The 18,495-nt window shown below is 43.9% G+C and overlaps 1 protein-coding gene across 13 annotated transcripts in view; it reads left to right on the forward strand.

Moving 5' to 3' along the window:
* Positions 1-18,495, forward strand: part of dlg2 (discs, large homolog 2 (Drosophila)) — a 214,765-nt gene that overhangs the window by 144,037 nt on the left and 52,233 nt on the right. For 7 of the 13 annotated variants that reach the window (XM_049017487.1, XM_049017488.1, XM_049017497.1 and 4 more), the window contains 8 exons: positions 3,469-3,519; positions 5,308-5,432; positions 9,104-9,273; positions 10,322-10,458; positions 10,978-11,122; positions 11,264-11,429; positions 15,244-15,303; positions 16,117-16,272. In XM_049017487.1, coding sequence (XP_048873444.1) covers positions 3,469-3,519; positions 5,308-5,432; positions 9,104-9,273; positions 10,322-10,458; positions 10,978-11,122; positions 11,264-11,429; positions 15,244-15,303; positions 16,117-16,272 — 1,010 coding nt within the window. Of the gene's footprint in view, positions 1-3,468; positions 3,520-5,014; positions 5,117-5,307; positions 5,433-9,103; positions 9,274-10,321; positions 10,459-10,977; positions 11,123-11,263; positions 11,430-15,243; positions 15,304-16,116; positions 16,273-18,495 lie in introns of those variants that run through there. The other 6 variants (XM_049017491.1, XM_049017493.1, XM_049017494.1 and 3 more) reach the window with 4 other exon arrangements.

Consider the following 18,495-nt stretch of genomic DNA (forward strand, 5'->3'; position numbering starts at 1 on the left):
ATTTATGATGCTGCAGTGGCTAGCATAATGGCCTCACACCAACTGTTCTCATTCTCACCGGCCACAGTCCAAAGATATGTACTTAAGTGAATTGATGTCAAAATTGCCCATACTGTGTGTTGCCCTGCGATGGTTCTGCTGCCACTGAGGAGAAGTTTGGGAACTGAAGTGATGTTTGTCTAGGTATCCAAGTAGATACCAGTAACTTTTCGGAGAACAGAAGACATCTGTACTAGTTTTCATTGTGTTACTCATAATTTTCATATGTTCTTATGTTAAATTATATTTCATTTGTTCTAAGAAAATGTGCACTTACTACCCAGATAAATAGCATTAAACATTTATTTTGAGTGCCTAAGACTTTTGCACAGTACTCTGTATATATAAATATAGTTATTCCTTTAGTTTAATGAAAAAAAGTTAAATTATGGATACAAAGTGTCATTTTATCATGGAAAACGACGGTCTTTTACATTATAGCATTGCACTGTTACAGTATATCACAATATTTTTCTGGTGCCAGAGCTGTCAGAGTATTAAAAAGTGTGGGCTCTGCTTATTTGCATCACATCATGAACCCATTCATGGAATAAAACTAATTTGATTTGATATTAACTAAAATTTTGCGCCGTTTGTAGGAATATAAACTATTTCTTCAGCACATGATGTATATGTTTTGATGCCCATTAAATCGTGAATATGCACATTTTAACTAGTGGGCTTATCATCTCATTTCTCATCACCTTCTCTATCACCTCCTTTACTTCCTAAAGATTGTCATTTCATATGTCTTGTACATTCTCCAAACAGTTTTTTGAATATGCACATCAGATATATAGCTGTTATGTACTAGTCAGAGTTATAGCCAAGAGGTGCTAATTTCAGGACCAGAAAGTAAAAATCCAGACCAGATCGTTGTTTCAACCAACCAGTTGAGTACCCGGTGACTCTATATATTCAACTGGTTGGTTTAAACAAAATCCTAGTCTGGATTTTTACTTTCTGGACCTGAGATTCCTATCACTGCAATGATGTAGCACTCTTCCTCGATTCACAAGGACATATACAAAGACATCCATGAGACATTCATTTAATCCGTGACGGCTCTCTTTCACTCTTTAGTAACTGTCTCCTTTTATCCTGCAAGCTCAATCATTGCCTCAGTCAGTCCCAGAAGGTAATCCTTTGTTGATTTGTGTGTGTGCGTGTGCGTTTTGCCTGTGTACACCTCAAATCGATGCCTCTCCAGGTTGATGCAATTCCTTGCGTCTTAGCGTGGTGTCCGTGAGCTCCAGGCGATCCGACGAATTACCAGCCACAGTGTAGTGACAGGATAAATCCCATTGCTTTGGGTTTAAAGTGCCGAATCATCCGGGAACGTAAGCGCCAGTCAGCTCCAGATAATTGGGTCACAACTTCAGGGTTAGACATGCGGAAGGATATATTTCTATGGGCCGCTAACAAAAATAATTCATGACACCAGGACTCTTTTCAGCCTAACGAACGCCAGTGCGGCAGGCTCCCGTGCGGGTTAGGGCATCTCTCTTGAACAGATCCCCTCTCGGTTAATGATGTCTGACACGGATAATGAGCACAGCTTCAAATCCTCAATGCATTTATTTTCCTGCTGCGTTATTTTTGGATCCTTTATTGTCAATAACCCGCAAAGCAACACGTTGTGTGTTGGTGCAGTCTGTGTGTAGTCCTCTACGTAGTGCTACTATTAAGGTCAGATTGGCACAGGGTCTCCTCAGAGCACAGTAGGGGTCGCCCTGGTTATACAGCCAGAAATGCAGGAACCCATTAGCAGGCAGCAGCATTTTGGTGCCAAGCTATGTTACCATGTCCAGCCGTAGTAATGGGCTGGCCTCAGGGTGCAGCTTAAGTGCCATCGTTCTCTGTTGCACTATGATGAGCTTGGTGTCAATTTTACTAGTTGGGATTATATTTTGGCTGCCCTCCCACCTTTAACATGAAAGAGCCACTGTGTACAAAAATACCTCTAAAAATGCCCCCCCCCCCCCCATGTGTTTGATGGCGATTGTGCTAAAATGCAGAAGCGTGTATGCTCTTATAGCTTACCGAAACAACTTTCCATCACATCTGCAATGATTTTTAGACTAACCTTGACCCTAATTTCTGTCCGATTCCTATCCAAATAGAGACCTACTTGCTCTTTCAGTTCCACATTGAGGCTGACTGTTTTATTTAAACCGCTGATGTAATTATACCCATATTTTATAATGCCTGTAAATTGATTAAGCTTAATTTTTTTTGCAGATAAATAAATGCCCCTTCTTCCAGCTGAACACAATTATATGTCAAACGACTACCAATGTTTACGTCCCCAAGAGTTAGTGGCAGGCTTGTATTAACATAACTGACATTTGTCACTAATGGGGGCTAAGATGGATTAATTGCACTGTCAAGCTCGTTGGAGAACAAAGGGGAGATATCCTGTCTTTTAATTAGAGAACAGAGCAGCCTTTGCTTTAGCTGCAGTTATTTAACAATGCTATGGAATGAGAATTTTAATTAAATAACTCACACTCGGTCAGTTTCACTTTCCATTATCTTACTTATTCTAATTCCCCCCCCCCCCCCCCCCCCCCCCGCCAAGGGACTTCTCTTGGGTGTCAAGCCAAAATTTTACTTCAGAAATGCCTTTAGCCGTATCTGTGCTTCTGAAGAGTTTGCGCTGAGTAGAGATGGAAAGGGCAACTTCTGCAACCGTTGGGGCCCTTAGCAATTTCAGCCAATCTGATATGGATTTTCACGCCTCACAGTGCACCGGCCACCGATTGAGAGTGTACCAGAGTGTAAAGGGCCTCTCCGGCTGGTTCTTAGCTTGCTGTTTGTCTTCCAACTGAAATTGCAGCCTGCTCATTGTGATTCAGCAGCTGCTGCTCAAGGTCGTTGTATGCGAACCCTGTCAGGGAGAAATCTGTCCTTATTAAGATCTTAATTAAACTGAGCGTAAGGCTTGTCTCAGAAAGTCTATGGAGTACAACGTAGGTTGCTAACATGTTGACACGAGGGAAGGTACACAAAGTATGGTACTTTTCGTAAAATTAACTGGTTGCATAGATCAAGCAAACTTTACATGCCTATATTCAAGCTGACTCACCATCGCAGAATATATAATTTCCATTATACTATTTAATAAAACGCCAACAATCTCTTACAATCTGTGAAGTTTTATTAAGTAATTTTAAGCTTTAGAAGCCAGAGATGGCTTAACATTCTGGTGTTCTTCCAGGTCTGTCTGCAGTACACAGTGTTTACAGAGACAATGCCGACTTGATTTGGGTGTGCTGGTAGCAGCTGTCAAACAGACAGCTGTACCTGTCCAACACGACTCCTACGGACTCATTCAGTTCTTTTCTGATTTTATTGCTTTGTTATACAGGATTTTATCCAAGAAATGAAACTCATAGCAATCTTGAACTTTTTTCCTATTTGTTTTAGGTCAACGGAACTGAAATTGAATATGAATTTGAAGAAATCACACTAGAACGGGTGAGTATTTCTTTAAAAAAACGGTTCTTTTTGTCATATACCCACCAATAGTATAACACACACATTTTGGTATTATGTCTTCATCATGCAGGCAGTTGTTTATTAAGACAAACCAATCCCATTATCATAATTACCTGACTGATAACTGATGGATTGTCAAGGTTGCACCTAATCAGTGCTAATATTGTTTTTCCTGAACATTGTTAAAAAACAATCAGGTAGGTCATCCTGAGAACCTCCACTTTCCCTATTACTTATTTTATTTGTCTCTTTGTTGCCCACTGGCACCTGGATTTGTCATGGGGTGAGTGTAGCATTTAAAGGACCCCCTGTTAAATATGGGAATAAAATATGTGGGTGTCACTATGGCTGTCTGTGATGGTACCACTCTTGGGCCTCTTGGCAGTTCCATGCTTTTATTTTATTGACAGGCAGCTTGCAGAGCCCTGTTAGTCAGGAGTACCATGACGACAGCAACATCAAACATGTCCAGTCAACCTGGCCCGTTCCCTGCAGAGGTGGAATGTCCAGTGCAGGAAGTACAAATCCAGACCAAGTTTTTGTTTCAACCAACCAGTTGAGTATAAAGAGTCACAGTCACAGAGTACTCAGCTGTCTGGTTCGAAACAAAACCTTGGTCTGGATTTGTACTTTCTGGACCTGAACTTTCCACCTTTGATTTCCAGTATGTCTGAAACCCTGTTACAAACCGCCAAATGGGCACTTTTATTTGCTGGGATACCATGAACACCTGTGCTGTTTTTCATCGGTCAAACTCCTATTGACCTTGACCATATAGCAGATGTAAGTCAGGTTTCGTTGGGCGTCTTGGAGACCTTCAAATGACTTCCAGCACAGGAGGGTCCCCTGCTTTCTTAGGGGTGATAGAGAGGGGTTTGGTGCAGCACTTCACACAGCTCCCCCTTTCTCCTGGTAATCATCTTTCACCTGACCTTTTCATAACCCTAACGAGACAGATATGGTTGAAAACAAAGCCACAGCATTGGGAAAGGTCAGTACCTGCATACACAACTCTGATCTGTGAGGTATGATATAGACTCTCATTGTAAAGGTTTGACTGTCTGAGAAGACATCTGTGAGGTGCCAGTGATAGAATCGACCTCTAGGCCATAAGGCTATGACTGAAAGTGTGCTTCTTCACTCATTGAATTGGTGACTATTCATGGCAAGAAATCTCGCTGCTAGATCTCAAACAGATTGTGTTGTTTCTAAGTGCTACGACTGCAGTAACATTTCGTTTGTGTGCATAGCTTAAAATCCCAAACATAGCATATTGCATGAATAATGTAGTTGGAGTCATAATCACATCATCTGTGCAAATGTTGGATGTGTTTATATTTCCAAAGCTTTCATAATGTCATACCAGTTCTGTCAGTCTGAAGAGGACACTTGCTGGCTTGTGGCAGGGCTACGTTTTGTGTAAATAAAACATTGATGATTTACTTAGCTTAGTGCTTGGCTGGTTATTGTCAGGAAACAGTCCTGAGTCATCACTGATCCTGAAAACAAACACGGGCAGACAAACCAAATCCTAAACAGACTCTGTAATTCACTGAAAGGGCTTGGATTTACCACCGTCAGTAATGACTGTATTGAAAGTGTTCTTTGTACTTGTGTGGAGGAGGAAAACATCGCTATTTTCTGATATTCTGCTTCGCTTTTAATTGTGATCGGTGCACAATAATGTTTGTCTACAGTACATTTCAGGTTTACAGAATAATGATTTTCTGAAGGTGACATTTGCAATATCTGACTTGATTGTTTCAGGGTAACTCAGGTCTGGGGTTCAGTATCGCCGGAGGGACAGACAACCCCCACATTGGGGATGATCCAGGGATCTTCATCACCAAGATCATCCCAGGTGGTGCAGCTGCTGAGGATGGTCGACTCAGGTCTGTAGCTCCTTGGTCTTTTGTCTGTAACTCCCCGGTCTCGTTCCTGTCGCCTATCTGCCTATCATTGTGGTTTTAGCCGCTTCTGCAGGTAGCTTTGTATTGAAAGAAATAATTTCCCTCTGTCCGAGTCTCGAAGGTCTTACTTAATGTGGTTGCTCAGTTCAGTTACCTCCCCCGATTCTTAGGCACCTTTTTAGGACCAGTACATCACATTGCCTTTTTAATGGCTTTTGGTGATCACTGTTAATGCACTCCTCGATGATTCACTTTTTTCTTTTTTGCTTGCTTTTAAAGATATTAATTGTAGTTCCCTGCCCCCTGAGAGGCCTTTTCATGTTCTGTCCATTAATATGCCCCAAATATGTTTCTTCTACACTTGATTATTTTGAAAGCGGCATCAATAAGCATTGTTGTGCTAATAGACCTGTTTTCTAGACATTCCTAGTCGATTGCGACAGTCAGACTGTCACTTTCATGCACACAAAGTCTCGGGACACTTGATTAATTCTGTAAAAATTATTGGCTTAATAACAAAAGTCAATTGACAAATCAGTGCTTATCATATCTACACATATCATAGTGTCATAGTTTTTGACTGACTCCTTCAGTTCTGTTCTAGCCTTTTTGCAGATAATTGCAATTGTAGTCATTGGCGCCCAAAGGGATACTAGACACAAGTATTTGGTATTTTATGGCATTGCAGAGGGTTACAAATTAAAAAACAGCCAATGAGTCTGCTTGTCAGTGAAATTTAGGTTTAAATTTATCATTAAATTTATGATTTTACTAGTTGTTTCTAATGTGAATAAAATAATGATTTTTGTTTATAAAGCCAATAAGTTTGCAAAATTTTTACTGAATTATGCAAGTCTCCCAAGACTTTCTGTGAGCACTGTATACCGAAGGGGGGGGGGGGGGGGCTCAGATTCTCTTTTTGCTTGTTTGTTTTTTGTGAATTTAGTTCTCATTATAAAACATCAGCACAAGGCATGATAACAGCATCCAAACAACATCAATACTCCATCTGAAATCTCCCCCATCTCTGTCAGTTCTTATAAAATACAGGCAGGGATTTGGGGGCTCTAAACCTATGGGGATGTTTGTCAGTCTCACTACACTCCCTAAAACACAACCCCAGTCCTGTGAACGTAATGATACTCTATTGGATATTTACACAGGTACAGCTATATAAGAGGTCTTTCATTTTCCCATGTCATCTACCTATGAAACGCATAGATACAGCTGAGCACAAAGCTTGCCGTCAGAGTGAAGGACTTTCAGCGTCTTTACAGCAGTGCTAGAGCAATTTGGGGTTAACAATCTAATTCAAAGAACCAATAGGATGTTGGGTTACATCTCTAGGTGTGTGCGGTTTAAGTCAAGGGAGGTGATGCTATGATTATATAATTCCTTGGTAAGATCCCACCTAGAATTCTGTGTGCAGGTTTTCTCACCATACCTTAAGAAGGACATTGCTGCCTTGGAAAGGGTGCAACGTAGGGCTACGAGAATGATTCCTGGTCTTAGAGGAATGTCTTATGAGGAGAGGTTAGCTGAACTGAATCTGTTCAGCCTTGAGCAAAGGAGATTAAGGGGGGACATGATCCAGGTATATAAGATTCTAACAGGTTTGGATGCTGTTCAGCCAAATGGCTATTTCATCATTAGTTTAAATACTAGAACTCGTGGCCATAAGTGGAAATTAGTGGGAGAACCTTTTAAAATGAATTTGAGGAAGCATTTATTTACACAGCGTGAAGTTAGAGTATGGAATAATCTTCCTGCTAGTGTAGTGCAAGCTAAAACCCTGGGTTCAGAGCTAGATAAGATTTAAATAACTCTGAGCTATTAGTTAACTTCTCCCCAAACGAGCTCGATGGGCCGAATGGCCTCCTCTCGTTTGTAAATTTCTTATGTTCTTATGTAACCAACAGTGATATGACCAGTCCTCCACCCTTTGAACCGGTGCGCTACAGTCAGTGAGTCCATGAAACCACACTCATGTGGCTCCCAGCACAGCAGCTATCCAAGAGCCCCCGCCCCCCACCCAGTCAAAGCCCATTGGATGACCTGGAGGGTGGGACAGCATTCTTCTGCTACGTTTATATTCTGGATGCCACACACAGACGTAGAATCACAGTTTACTGGAGACTGTGCTCTTGGTTTATTCCTTATGTGATGACTTGTTGGAAAAAGGGCCTGAACAAAATTCGGATTAAAAAGGATTCATATACTAAACTGTGGATTACAGGTGTGTTCGTTATGTGATGAGATTTGCCAAGTGAAAGGGCCTTAGTCTGGAGTCAGCAAGTCATAGAAACTCCAGCTGTAGAGTAGTAGATCCTGACGCTCTCCTCTATGCCGCACCTGCCTCACCCATCTGCACTCGCATATGAGAGAATTTCTAGCCTCGCTTGGATTCTGCTATGGAGACACCACAGATGGTTCCCTTGGCTCAGTGACGTATAGTCCTGTGCAGTTGTGGGTCATCGCATAGTTTGTTGACCTGGCGGTGTGGTATCTCAAGGGGACTTTTCAGTAAACTTTTTCTGTCCTCTGCTCACATTGAGCCCCAGTGGCACTGGCCACCATCGTAAGAGAATGGCAGTGAGAGCCATTGTGCCACTTTATGTCCTGTTTTATGCAGCTCACATACCTTCGGCTTATTATTAATACAAGGACCTGAAAAATGGTCTGATTAAGACACTAATCCAATGAAATGCTAACTGCCTTAAATTTATCGTTCCTCAAGAGCGGACGTAATTTAGAAAACCCATTACATTACATGTTTTCTCTGTTTACCTTTGCCTGACATTGCAGAGGTTTGCATGCGATGGACTCAGAATAAAACATCCTCGCAATTAACGGTCTGTTGTCTCATGCAGCAGAGGAAACTACTGCATCGAGGGAAAGGGCCTGTTTTTAAATGACATTGAGTGGATTCTGCCAAAATTTTAAGTGTTATTTGTGCCATAAAAATGTAAAAAGTGTGATGAAAATCTGTGCTTAAAATTCTGTTTAGTGTAATTGCACAAGTAGTGACGCAAATTTTTAATTAATCATGCAAATATTTTATGTAATTTTTTTTACGTTATTTGTGATCATATGTTGTTTAATGTGCAGCGTTTATTTTAAAGCAGCAGCTTCACACATGGTTTAGTAATCGGTTTAGCTCAGTGACCCACTTAAAGGAAGCGCTCAGCTCTGGTACCACGTGACCAGTGCTGTCGTTTTTGGGGGGCACCCTGACTGGCAGTGACATTCTGGGGCTCGAAACAGCTGTCACTCCCTGGAACGCCGGGGTGATGATTCTCTGTGGCCAAATACAGGAGCTTGATGTCCTAGAGAGCGCAACTGTAACGCCCCCCCTTCTGATTGTATGCAGCTGGAGGCCGGTGGCATGTCAGCCTGCTGTCTCCCCCCTCCGGATGCGAGCAGTGCGAAGTTGGCTGTGTGTGGGCTCCATTTCCGGCTGAGTCCTTAACACTCTCATCCGGAGGGTTCTGTCTCTAGTGGCGGCGGAGGGAGATGGGATGGGTGGGGGGGGGGGGGTGGCTCGCAGCTGGGGCCCAGGCTCATGCCAACATGCTAGGGATTTTCAGCCAAACGACCCACCCACTCTCCTGACTGCTCCGCCCAGTCACCTCTCCCTCCTCCCGCCCCCGCAGAGTGAACGACTGCATCCTGAGAGTGAACGACGCCGACGTGTCCGAGGTATCGCACAGCAAGGCTGTGGAGGCCCTTAAGGTGGCCGGCTCCATTGTGCGACTCTACGTGCGCCGGCGGAGACCCATGCTGGAGACCGTCATCGAGATCAAACTCATCAAAGGACCAAAAGGTAACTTCCCGCTTCTTCGTCTGCGTTCGGTTGTGTCGCACAGCTAAGCCAGAGCGTCAGTGCGGCGTCATGTTGCATGTGCCCCTGTTGGCACGGGGTATTTTTAAAACAGATCCAGGGTAGGCCACCTTACCTGCTCCCCCACCTGCGGCCCACTTCGCAGGACGAGCTTATTTTTAGCCGGGATGCTAAGTTAGAAATCTAAAAAAAAAAAAATATTCCATTAGGTTGGGTAGTAATGCTCACATGATCATGTTCCTTTTGTCATCTTTAGGCAAAGTTTAATTCATAAATCCAGGCGATGGGGAAACAGAGATGTTGATAATGGTTTTGGGAAGGTGGGCCCTTCACAACCAGTTTGTGTTTCGTCTTTTGTGTGTGACAAATGATACTAAGTAATATAATCCAGTTAAAATGCTGCATCCATAGATGAGGTAGCACTCTAAGACAGATGGTTGACTAACAGAGAACAGGAGAACAGAGCCTTGGAGATCATCAAGAGTGTGTCTGACGTCCTGGCCCTGGGTGGAATAAAAAGCATCTCACCTATTTATTTCGAGCCAGGGTACTATGGCATCAGCGATGTGCTCCCCCCCCCCTCCCCCCCCCCCCCACATGACACTGCATTAATTAAAGACTCCAAAAGTGCTCCTGGATCCGTTTAAAGCCGAATATAATGTGAGCAGCCCTTAATTGTCACACTCGGTTAGGAGGGTCTCACTTCCTGCCTGCCGTTTTGCCTCATTTTTAAGGAAGTGTTTTTAAAATGAAAGAAGTGTTTCTGTTTCTGTCTTTCTTGTTTGCAAGGAGTCCCTGTTTTATAGCAATTTGCCGAATCTTCAGAGACCAAAATGCCCTTTTCCATCATCTATCGAGCAATTATCTGGCTTTAATTCTTTAATGACTGTTCCAAATTTTTATTAATTATCCTTAGGTTTCATGAAATCTTTCTATACTGTAGCCTTTTATACATACAATCCTTTACCAGCTCAGAATAATTTAATTTAGAGTTAGTAACTATCCCCCCCGACCCAATGCTTGCCTTCAGGGCTGGGGTTCAGCATTGCTGGAGGGGTGGGGAACCAGCACATCCCCGGAGACAACAGCATCTATGTCACCAAGATCATTGACGGAGGGGCAGCACAAAAAGATGGCCGGTTGCAGGTCGGGGACCGGCTACTCATGGTGAGTGTAGCCCATGTCCCCCCTACCTCCTGCCTGTAATGGTACGACCCTGTAAGTTTCTTCCTTTTAATTAAATCTGTATCACTGAGCCTTTTCCCTGGAGGAATTTATTTTTAAGACTTTCTCATACAGTTGTATTTTATACCTGGAGCAAACAGTGTTTTGACTTTAGTGTATTCTGAATATATTTACATATAAAACTTATTTTAACATATTAATAATGTTTGTGGGTGTTTTTATGTTATTTTTTTATTTATTTGGTACAAAGTCAGTCTGCAGTCACAGATAGTCGATGACGTTCCCACAGGTTTTAGTTTTAGGTTCTTCATCCCAGCCTGTAAGTCAGGGCCTGACCATCTGTAATGTTCCAGTCTAGATTAGACCCAGCCAGGTCACACTGGCTTCCGTCATGCATTATGCTACAAGCGGGTTTCCCTGCCTCAGTTGACTGGGTGAGGGGGCCTGGTTTCTGATTGACTGGGATAACTCGGGGCTGAGCTGTAACACGAACCCTCATAGGTCAACAACTACACCTTGGAAGAGGTGACTCATGAAGAAGCCGTGGCCATATTGAAGAACACGTCTGATGTGGTTTACCTGAAGGTGGGCAAGCCCACCAGCGTCTACCTGGCTGACCCCTATGGACCTCCAGACATCACCCACCGTAAGTTCATTCTAGCCATTCCGGAAGGTCTTTCTGTATTGAGCAAGGAGCTCCAATCAGCTGCGCTATACTGGATCGTGTGTGAGTTGCCACTCTCTGTGTATCAGCTTCACGCTTTGTGCCCTTGTTCTGTTCTCACAGCTTTTTCTCCAGCCATGGAAAATCATATTTCTTCCCCCGGCAACAATGGCACGCTGGAATACAAGTCCAGTCTTCCCCCAATCTCACCAGGAAGGTATTCCCCAATTCCCAAGCATATACTTGGGGAAGAGGATATTAACAGGTTGGATGGTTTTTCCTTCTTACGGTAATTACCTCCCCTTCTACTAAACAACAGACCCAGGTAGCTTCTGTGTCCCCCACGGTCCCCCTCCCCATGTTTCTGTCTGTGAAAATCCAGGGGCATTCCAAACTCTTTCACAAGAGTGATTTGGAATAGACACCCCCCGCTCCCCCCCACGGCAATTTGTTCTTTGTGTTTTGTTTCCATCTGTTACGATATTCGTTTGAATTCCCAGCTGCCAGTGAGGACAATGTGCTCATTAGGACTCTGGGAACTGAAGCAAGATCACCTTGGTACCTTTGACTCAGAATGATAGATCAAAGCTCATTAGACAAGACAGCTGAAATGCATTGCATTTTATTTCCTCCCTCTTTTACTTAGAACCTGGTCCATCTAGAAGCATGCAATGTAAGATATTGCTTACAACAGGCATCGCCCATCAGGCAGTTTAGTTGTGTGGAGCGAAATTTTGAAATGTGGTCATCAGCTGTTCCATTACTGACGTGTTTTTCACCTCCAAACTTCATTTAGCCAAAAGAAAAACACCAAGCCTGTTGTTTCCTAACCTGGTCCACAAATAGGTACAACTAAATAGGAAATAAAATAAAAGAATGCAAAGTAAACAATCATGCCGCATTTGACAAGAGTTTTGTGTTGTTTTGGCCCTTGTTCCGTTTCTGAGGGGATTACCCTAGTGGCACAGGCGTAATGTGTTCGCCTGTGTGTTCAAGCAGCAAAATGAACACATTTGTTTATTTTATACGTGATCTGCATGAAAAGTAGGCGAGCAGATTGGTTTTGGTCTCAGCTGTGTACACAACGCTGTCAAAACACAGTCCCTTCCCTCGCAGCGACATGACCGAAGGGTTCAGTGGGATAAGATGGACTGAGGACAACCAGGACATTACCTCTGCAGTGTGGGGGATTTTTTTTTTATACCTAAAACTGTGTCTGAGATCGACTTGCCTGTAGAAATAGGCCTCTACTTTAAAGGACCCCTCAGTATGCCAGCTTTGGATCGATCCCAGCAGAGGGACCGAAATTCGCTTTGGGGCGACCTTTTTTGCATTCCCATAAAAATGGAGATGTAAAAATGATAAACAGCACACATTTGCAAGAGGGCGGGCTGCTGTGCCTTTTAATGTTCCAAGGTTAAAGCTTGGGGGGGGGGGGGGGGGTAGACAAACTCTTGGAAATACTCAGTTGGTGACTTGGGCTATTTTTTCATCATATCATTTTATAATAAAAAGAGTCACACACAGCGTGGTAATTTTAAGTGTCAAAACTCAATTTGATGTTCGAATTGTCTTAGAAGCAGTTAGGGCCCATTTTCTGTTCTGTTTTCTCCCGGTGAAACAAAAAGCAACTAATTGAGGCGTTGTGATGAGGTTGTGGCACTATCAGCCATTTATAGAGCCAGTCTTTAACCAACTGAACTGGCAAGACTTAGGAAATCTCACTTGCAAGTGTCCTGGTCAGCTCTGTCCATAATTAATATGGAATCTTTGATCAGGTTTTTAAAGTAAAATACGTGCCCAAAGGCGGCATGGTGGTGCAGTGGTTAGCACTGTCGCCTCACACCTCTGGGACCCGGGTTCGAGTCTCCTCCTGGGTCACATGTGTGCGGAGTTTGCATGTTCTCCCCATGTTGTCGTGGGGTTTCCTCCGGGTTCTCCGGTTTCCCCCCACAGTCCAAAAACATGCTGAGGCTAATTGGAGATGCTAAATTGACCATAGGTGTGCATGTGAGAGTGAATGGTGTGTGAGTGTGCCCTGCGATGGGCTGGCCCCCCATCCTGGGTTGTTCCCTGCCTCGTGCCCATTGCTTCCGGGATAGGCTCCGGACCCGCCGCGACCCAGTAGGATAAGCGGTTTGGAAAATGGATGGATGGATGGATGGATACATGCCCAAAGAAACAGCTCAATATTCTGAGCACGGCTCTTCTCGAATTGCTGTTCTTCTTTGTGAAGAATATGAAAGTACTACATTAATACCTTCACTTTTGCTATCAAAGTTTAATGTTTAGTTAAATTCAAGGTCAGTCGATGATTCGTTATCCTCTCAGTATCGATTTCCACCTTTGCGACTCTGGTGTATTGACCAAATTTTAGCCAAGTGCTGACTTGAATGAATCTTAGAGAGCACTCACTCTGCCAGAAAGTTAATTACAAATCCACCGCGTAATCAGAAAACAATGCCAGGTTGACTTGACTGCAGACGTGGACCTGCAGAGTTAATAATGAGCGTATAATGTGAATTTGTGTTCAGTTGTAGAACTAAGCTCATGTGAAATAATGACCTGGTCAGATGCATGAACATGGCTTGAGGCGGGATGATATTTTGCCACCAGAGCAGATATGCACTAAATTAGCCAGTCGTGTTGCTCACCTCTGCGCCCATTATCCCTCAGCCCGCCCAAGTGTCCAATCAGCAGTGGCATGAACGAAAGTGGGCGTGGCTCCTCCCCCATGATCACGGCAGCTTTCTGTGATGCGTGCAAAGGAGGAGCTGAGAAGATGAGGGCATATTTTGGAATGAATCAGGGCAACATTATAAGTTTTTTACCCATAAAAAAGGGTAAAAATTTGTACCTTTACTTGTCACTGGGGCTGAACCCTCGAGGGTAGGTAATTGAACCTTTTAAGTTACAGAAATGGACTCTAAGGAACATTTCTGTACCATTGATGGTACGTTAATGATGTTTTTACCTTTAGGATGTTAGTCAGAGTCCATTTCTGTACCTTAGATACAATTACCAACAGCTAAGGGTACAATTGCCAGACCCTTGAGGGTAAAGCCCCAGTGACAAGCAAAGGTACAAATTTTTCCCCTATTTTTCTGAGAATGCAGGCGGTTTCTTAATATCCGCCCTTGACCGCGCGTGGATTCTCCTGTACCCATTTAATGTCATCTTCCATTGCCGGGGACCAGTTCCAATATTCAAGAAGAGAAGAACAAGAGGACGGTAAAAATCCTTGAATGTTGGTCTTGCGTCACTCCAAAATATCAAGGATACTTCGGCTGCATCCTCGCCAAACGAGACCAATCCCATGATTTGCAGAAGCCACAAGTTCGTTCTTGGGAGGCAGGTTAGCAAGACCGGTCCTGTCAAGACCACAAGTACGATCTTTGCGTTTTTGGTACTGGGAAACGCCCCTAGACTGGTATACCTCAGCCCTGTGCCCTGGGCAGCCTGGAATAGGCTGCTGACCTCACAATGACCCTGACCAGGATAAGCTATTGGAAGGTAGATGGATTTTTAACCTAGTGCTCATTGAATGAAACTAAGTAAACTCCATGGGGTATTTGTCCTTGGGCTGACTGATGCAAACTGGTCCTGATGTATGTAGTGTAGTATGTGGTTTAGGGAACAAAGCGCTTTCAGTCGCCAAGTCATATGACGAACAATCAAGTGTGAAATGAGCTGAAACGTCATAGTTTCTCTCATGTTCAGGGCAGGGTTGCTCTGTCCGTGGAGATGTTGTGAGTCTGTGTCTCCAAGGTGCGTCTCATGTCTGTTCTGTTTGACGGCCATTCAGTAACGTCTCCTGTGGATTGTCCTGATCTGTGTGCCGTGTGTCCCTTGTCTGAGGTTAAACCCTCAGGGAAACCTGCATGCATTTCTGTGCCTGCTTCTTGTTGAGTGGTATGAAATGCGTGGGTGTGTTCAGTCGGTATTTGCATGAAGTTTGTGAGGTAAGTCATCCTCAGTCCAGTCTACATTAATGAATGAAGTAATTTATTTGAAAGCCTGATAAGCCTCTCTGGATGATTACATCTTTCTGTTGACTAAATATAATGGCAGTAACCGATTATTTTCCCCTCCCTTCTGGTCAGAAATGCCTCATTAGATGAAGGGGAAAGTCACAGGTTTGATTCTCAGCACTTCCAGTTGAGGTGAGAAATCGGACGACTGTATGGCGAATGCTTTTGCTGATTTCCTTTGACCAACCGGAGGCCCCATTGTCTATGAGGGGGAGGATGGATTTGCGGGACTATTAAAACAGACCCATCTCTGAGTCATGCATGTTGTCGCACATGTCATTTTGCCCTGTGTCCGCTTCACGCCTACAGCTTTCTGGAACAAAGCCATCACTTTGTTTTCAGGGTAGTACATGAGAGTGATGGCGAGGTTTTCAGAGCTTTACACATGGTGCGACAGAAAGCCCTAGCATGGAATAAGGGTGTTGGGGGGTGGGGGGTGGTTAGGGAGGTGTGATGCATGCTGACAGTGCCAGCATGTCCGTGGCCTGCTTGCTCAAGAGCATTTTGGTACTCTTATTTTGAAACATCGTTGGAATGTCTCAGGTTCTGCAGTGTAAAGCAAAAGCAGGATTTTAAGCGACAGAATAAGAGTCACTCTCGCTCGGGGTCATGTGTTTCCTCTTTCACGTCCTGAAAATGTTTATAGCTGCACCTTTAAGCCGATGGTAACGTTGATGCATGAAATAGTGATTTTTTTTTGGATGATTATCACAGATTCTCTGACTTGATTCTTTTGTGCCAAAGAATTACTTGTCACCTGAGCTCCGCGATCTGGTTCATTCGGTCGTGAGACCTCTTACCCGGCTAACATGGCAGGATGGGAGACACCCCATGCCATTCGGATTCCCCCCTGACCTGTCTGCCCCCCACCCCCTTGCCTCTGCCACACTAACGCCTCTCTCTCCCTCTCTCTCCCTCTTTCTCCGTGCTTGTGCCCGCTGCCAGGCCTCCAGAGCCCGTTTACAGCACTGTGAACAAACTGTGTGACCGAGCAGCTTCCCCTCGCCACTACTCCCCCCTGGAGTGCGACAAAAGCATCCTGCACTCCATACCCTTCCCTCACTTTCACGTAGGCCTGCTCCCCGACTCTGAGATCACCAGGTACTGATCCCCCCTCCCCCCCACTATCATCCGGTGCATGCTAGCATGCCCTGTTCTGGCTGCCACATTCCCTCTCCATCTACACCCCCCCCCCACTTTTTCATCTTACTTGAGCTGTCCATTTGTAGAATAACACACTCACGGCTTATAACTCTTGTCGCTAAATTGGCATATTGATCGGCGATGAGGTTTTGTTCTGGTCCTTTTTTCAATTTAGATCTGTGTTGTATGAACATTCACCTTGTCGCTCGTTTTTGTTTTATTACCATGGTTACCATACCACGCAAATTAGATTTTGAATGCCTGCGTCGGTATCATCCGGACCACTTCTTTGGTTGTCCTTGTCCCCAGCATGTGGGTTGAGTGGCCTTGATGGAAGGACCCTGGTTTCCTTAAGGCGGTGAAGGATTTGCTCGGCAGGCGAGCAAAGGATGCTCGCTTCTCCGGCACCGCAGCACGGCTGATATTTTTCTTTCGATAAGCACCAGGCTGTCGCCTGCCGTTTCTGCTGTGTTCTGCTTGCAGGCTGTGTTGGGTGTTAGTCGTTCTTGTAACTTATCGCCTTTGTTAATTGCCTGCCTAGGGATAGTGAATAATTAGCATTTGAGAACAGCACCCCTGCACTCAGACTCGGCGAGAGACTTTTGTGCTATATATTTTAATTAGGGGTTTTTAATGCTAGATTTACACTTTGTAAGACAATGTATTGTCTTTGATTTTATATTAATAGCAATTTGAAAGATTTGGGGAAATTATTTGATATTTTTTTTGTGTGGGGAATGCTTTAAATTGTATTATATATAAGCAATTTGAATAATTCATAAAATGTATTTCTTGTAAGATAGTTGTTTGCCTGGGAATTGTTATTTGTGACTAAGAAACTGCATCGGCAACAAAGGAGGGTTCGTCCATTCACGGGGGTTTGGTTTGTCGGAGTGGGTGAATTAGGCCATCGTGCATGATTTCCAGACATCCATCCTCAACGGAGCGTCATAGTTGTCTATGAGTGGGCCCTTGGCCCTGGGGCACCATGCCAGAAATCCGCCCAGCCCTGCAGAGCAACACACCCCTTTGATGTCCGGTCTCTGTGTTGACTGTCTCTTAAATATTTATCACTCCATCACTTCTTTGAGTGGCTCAATGCCTCTACATTTGATTGGTGTTCCCAGTAACTTAAAATGAAGGACTGTATAGCAAGTCTGCTTGATATCGATTGTATACAAATTGCACTGCTGAAATCTGCCTACTGTACAAGTTTCTTTGGTTCAGTTTTGAACTAATGCAGCGTCATTCTTCTGAGCTTTTCTTTTGTAGGCAGTATTTACATATTGAGTATCAAACTGGAGGTTTATTTCACAGCTGATGTCTGACCACTTTGATTTATATATATATATATGTGTGTGTACTTTTTTACTTGAAATTTCCAGCTCTGGTTCTCTCTTACTCCCAGCAATCATTTCAGACAGAGCAAAATCCCCTAGAGCGACCAAACAAACCAAGCACATTCATTTTTTATTGTTTTTGTTTAAGGTGTCAGCAAATAGCCTACTACTCCTGAGAAGACGGTCACGGTTGCACAAACTCCCAAACACCCCGCCTCAAGTAGAATGACAGCTATATCTGCCGGCGAATTCTACCCCACGGTGGCGTGCACGAAGCAGTGGGAATCTCCCCCTGTTTTTATAATCCAATTACTGCTCCGAGGAGTTTACTTTTGGTGAGCAGTTTGCTCCACTGAACCGGGAAATAATTAGACAACCTCTTCAGCCTCTTTCGTCATATTCAGAAAGTTCAGTTGTGTTGGGACATGCTGTGATATTATAAAACTGCACCCACCCCCTTAACCCCAAACAAAACCGCTTGTAGGGGGGAGGGGGGGGGACTGTACCGTTAACAGGACACCTAATAGCTGTAGTATTTTGTTGTTTCGCTCCATAGCCGACACACTTATTGAGACTGAAAATGTTGCCCATGAAACCAATTGGATGTTTTCACTCAAGATACCTGGATTAAGTACCTACTAATAGGTTCAACAGGAGGCTACTGATGAGACCTAAAATGATCATGTGGGTTTCTAACCCTTTCCCAGTCTGTCCAGCACATTCATGTGTGCATGGCATACCTAATGGCACCTTAAATCGTTTGGGCCTATAACTTGCACATCGATTGGAGCTGTTGTTGTCCCCCTTGCCAAGCACAGTTGGAACACTAAAGGCATTGTTT

Source organism: Brienomyrus brachyistius, chromosome 6 (assembly GCF_023856365.1).
Source record: "Brienomyrus brachyistius isolate T26 chromosome 6, BBRACH_0.4, whole genome shotgun sequence".
Classification (NCBI taxonomy): Eukaryota; Metazoa; Chordata; class Actinopteri; order Osteoglossiformes; family Mormyridae; genus Brienomyrus; species Brienomyrus brachyistius.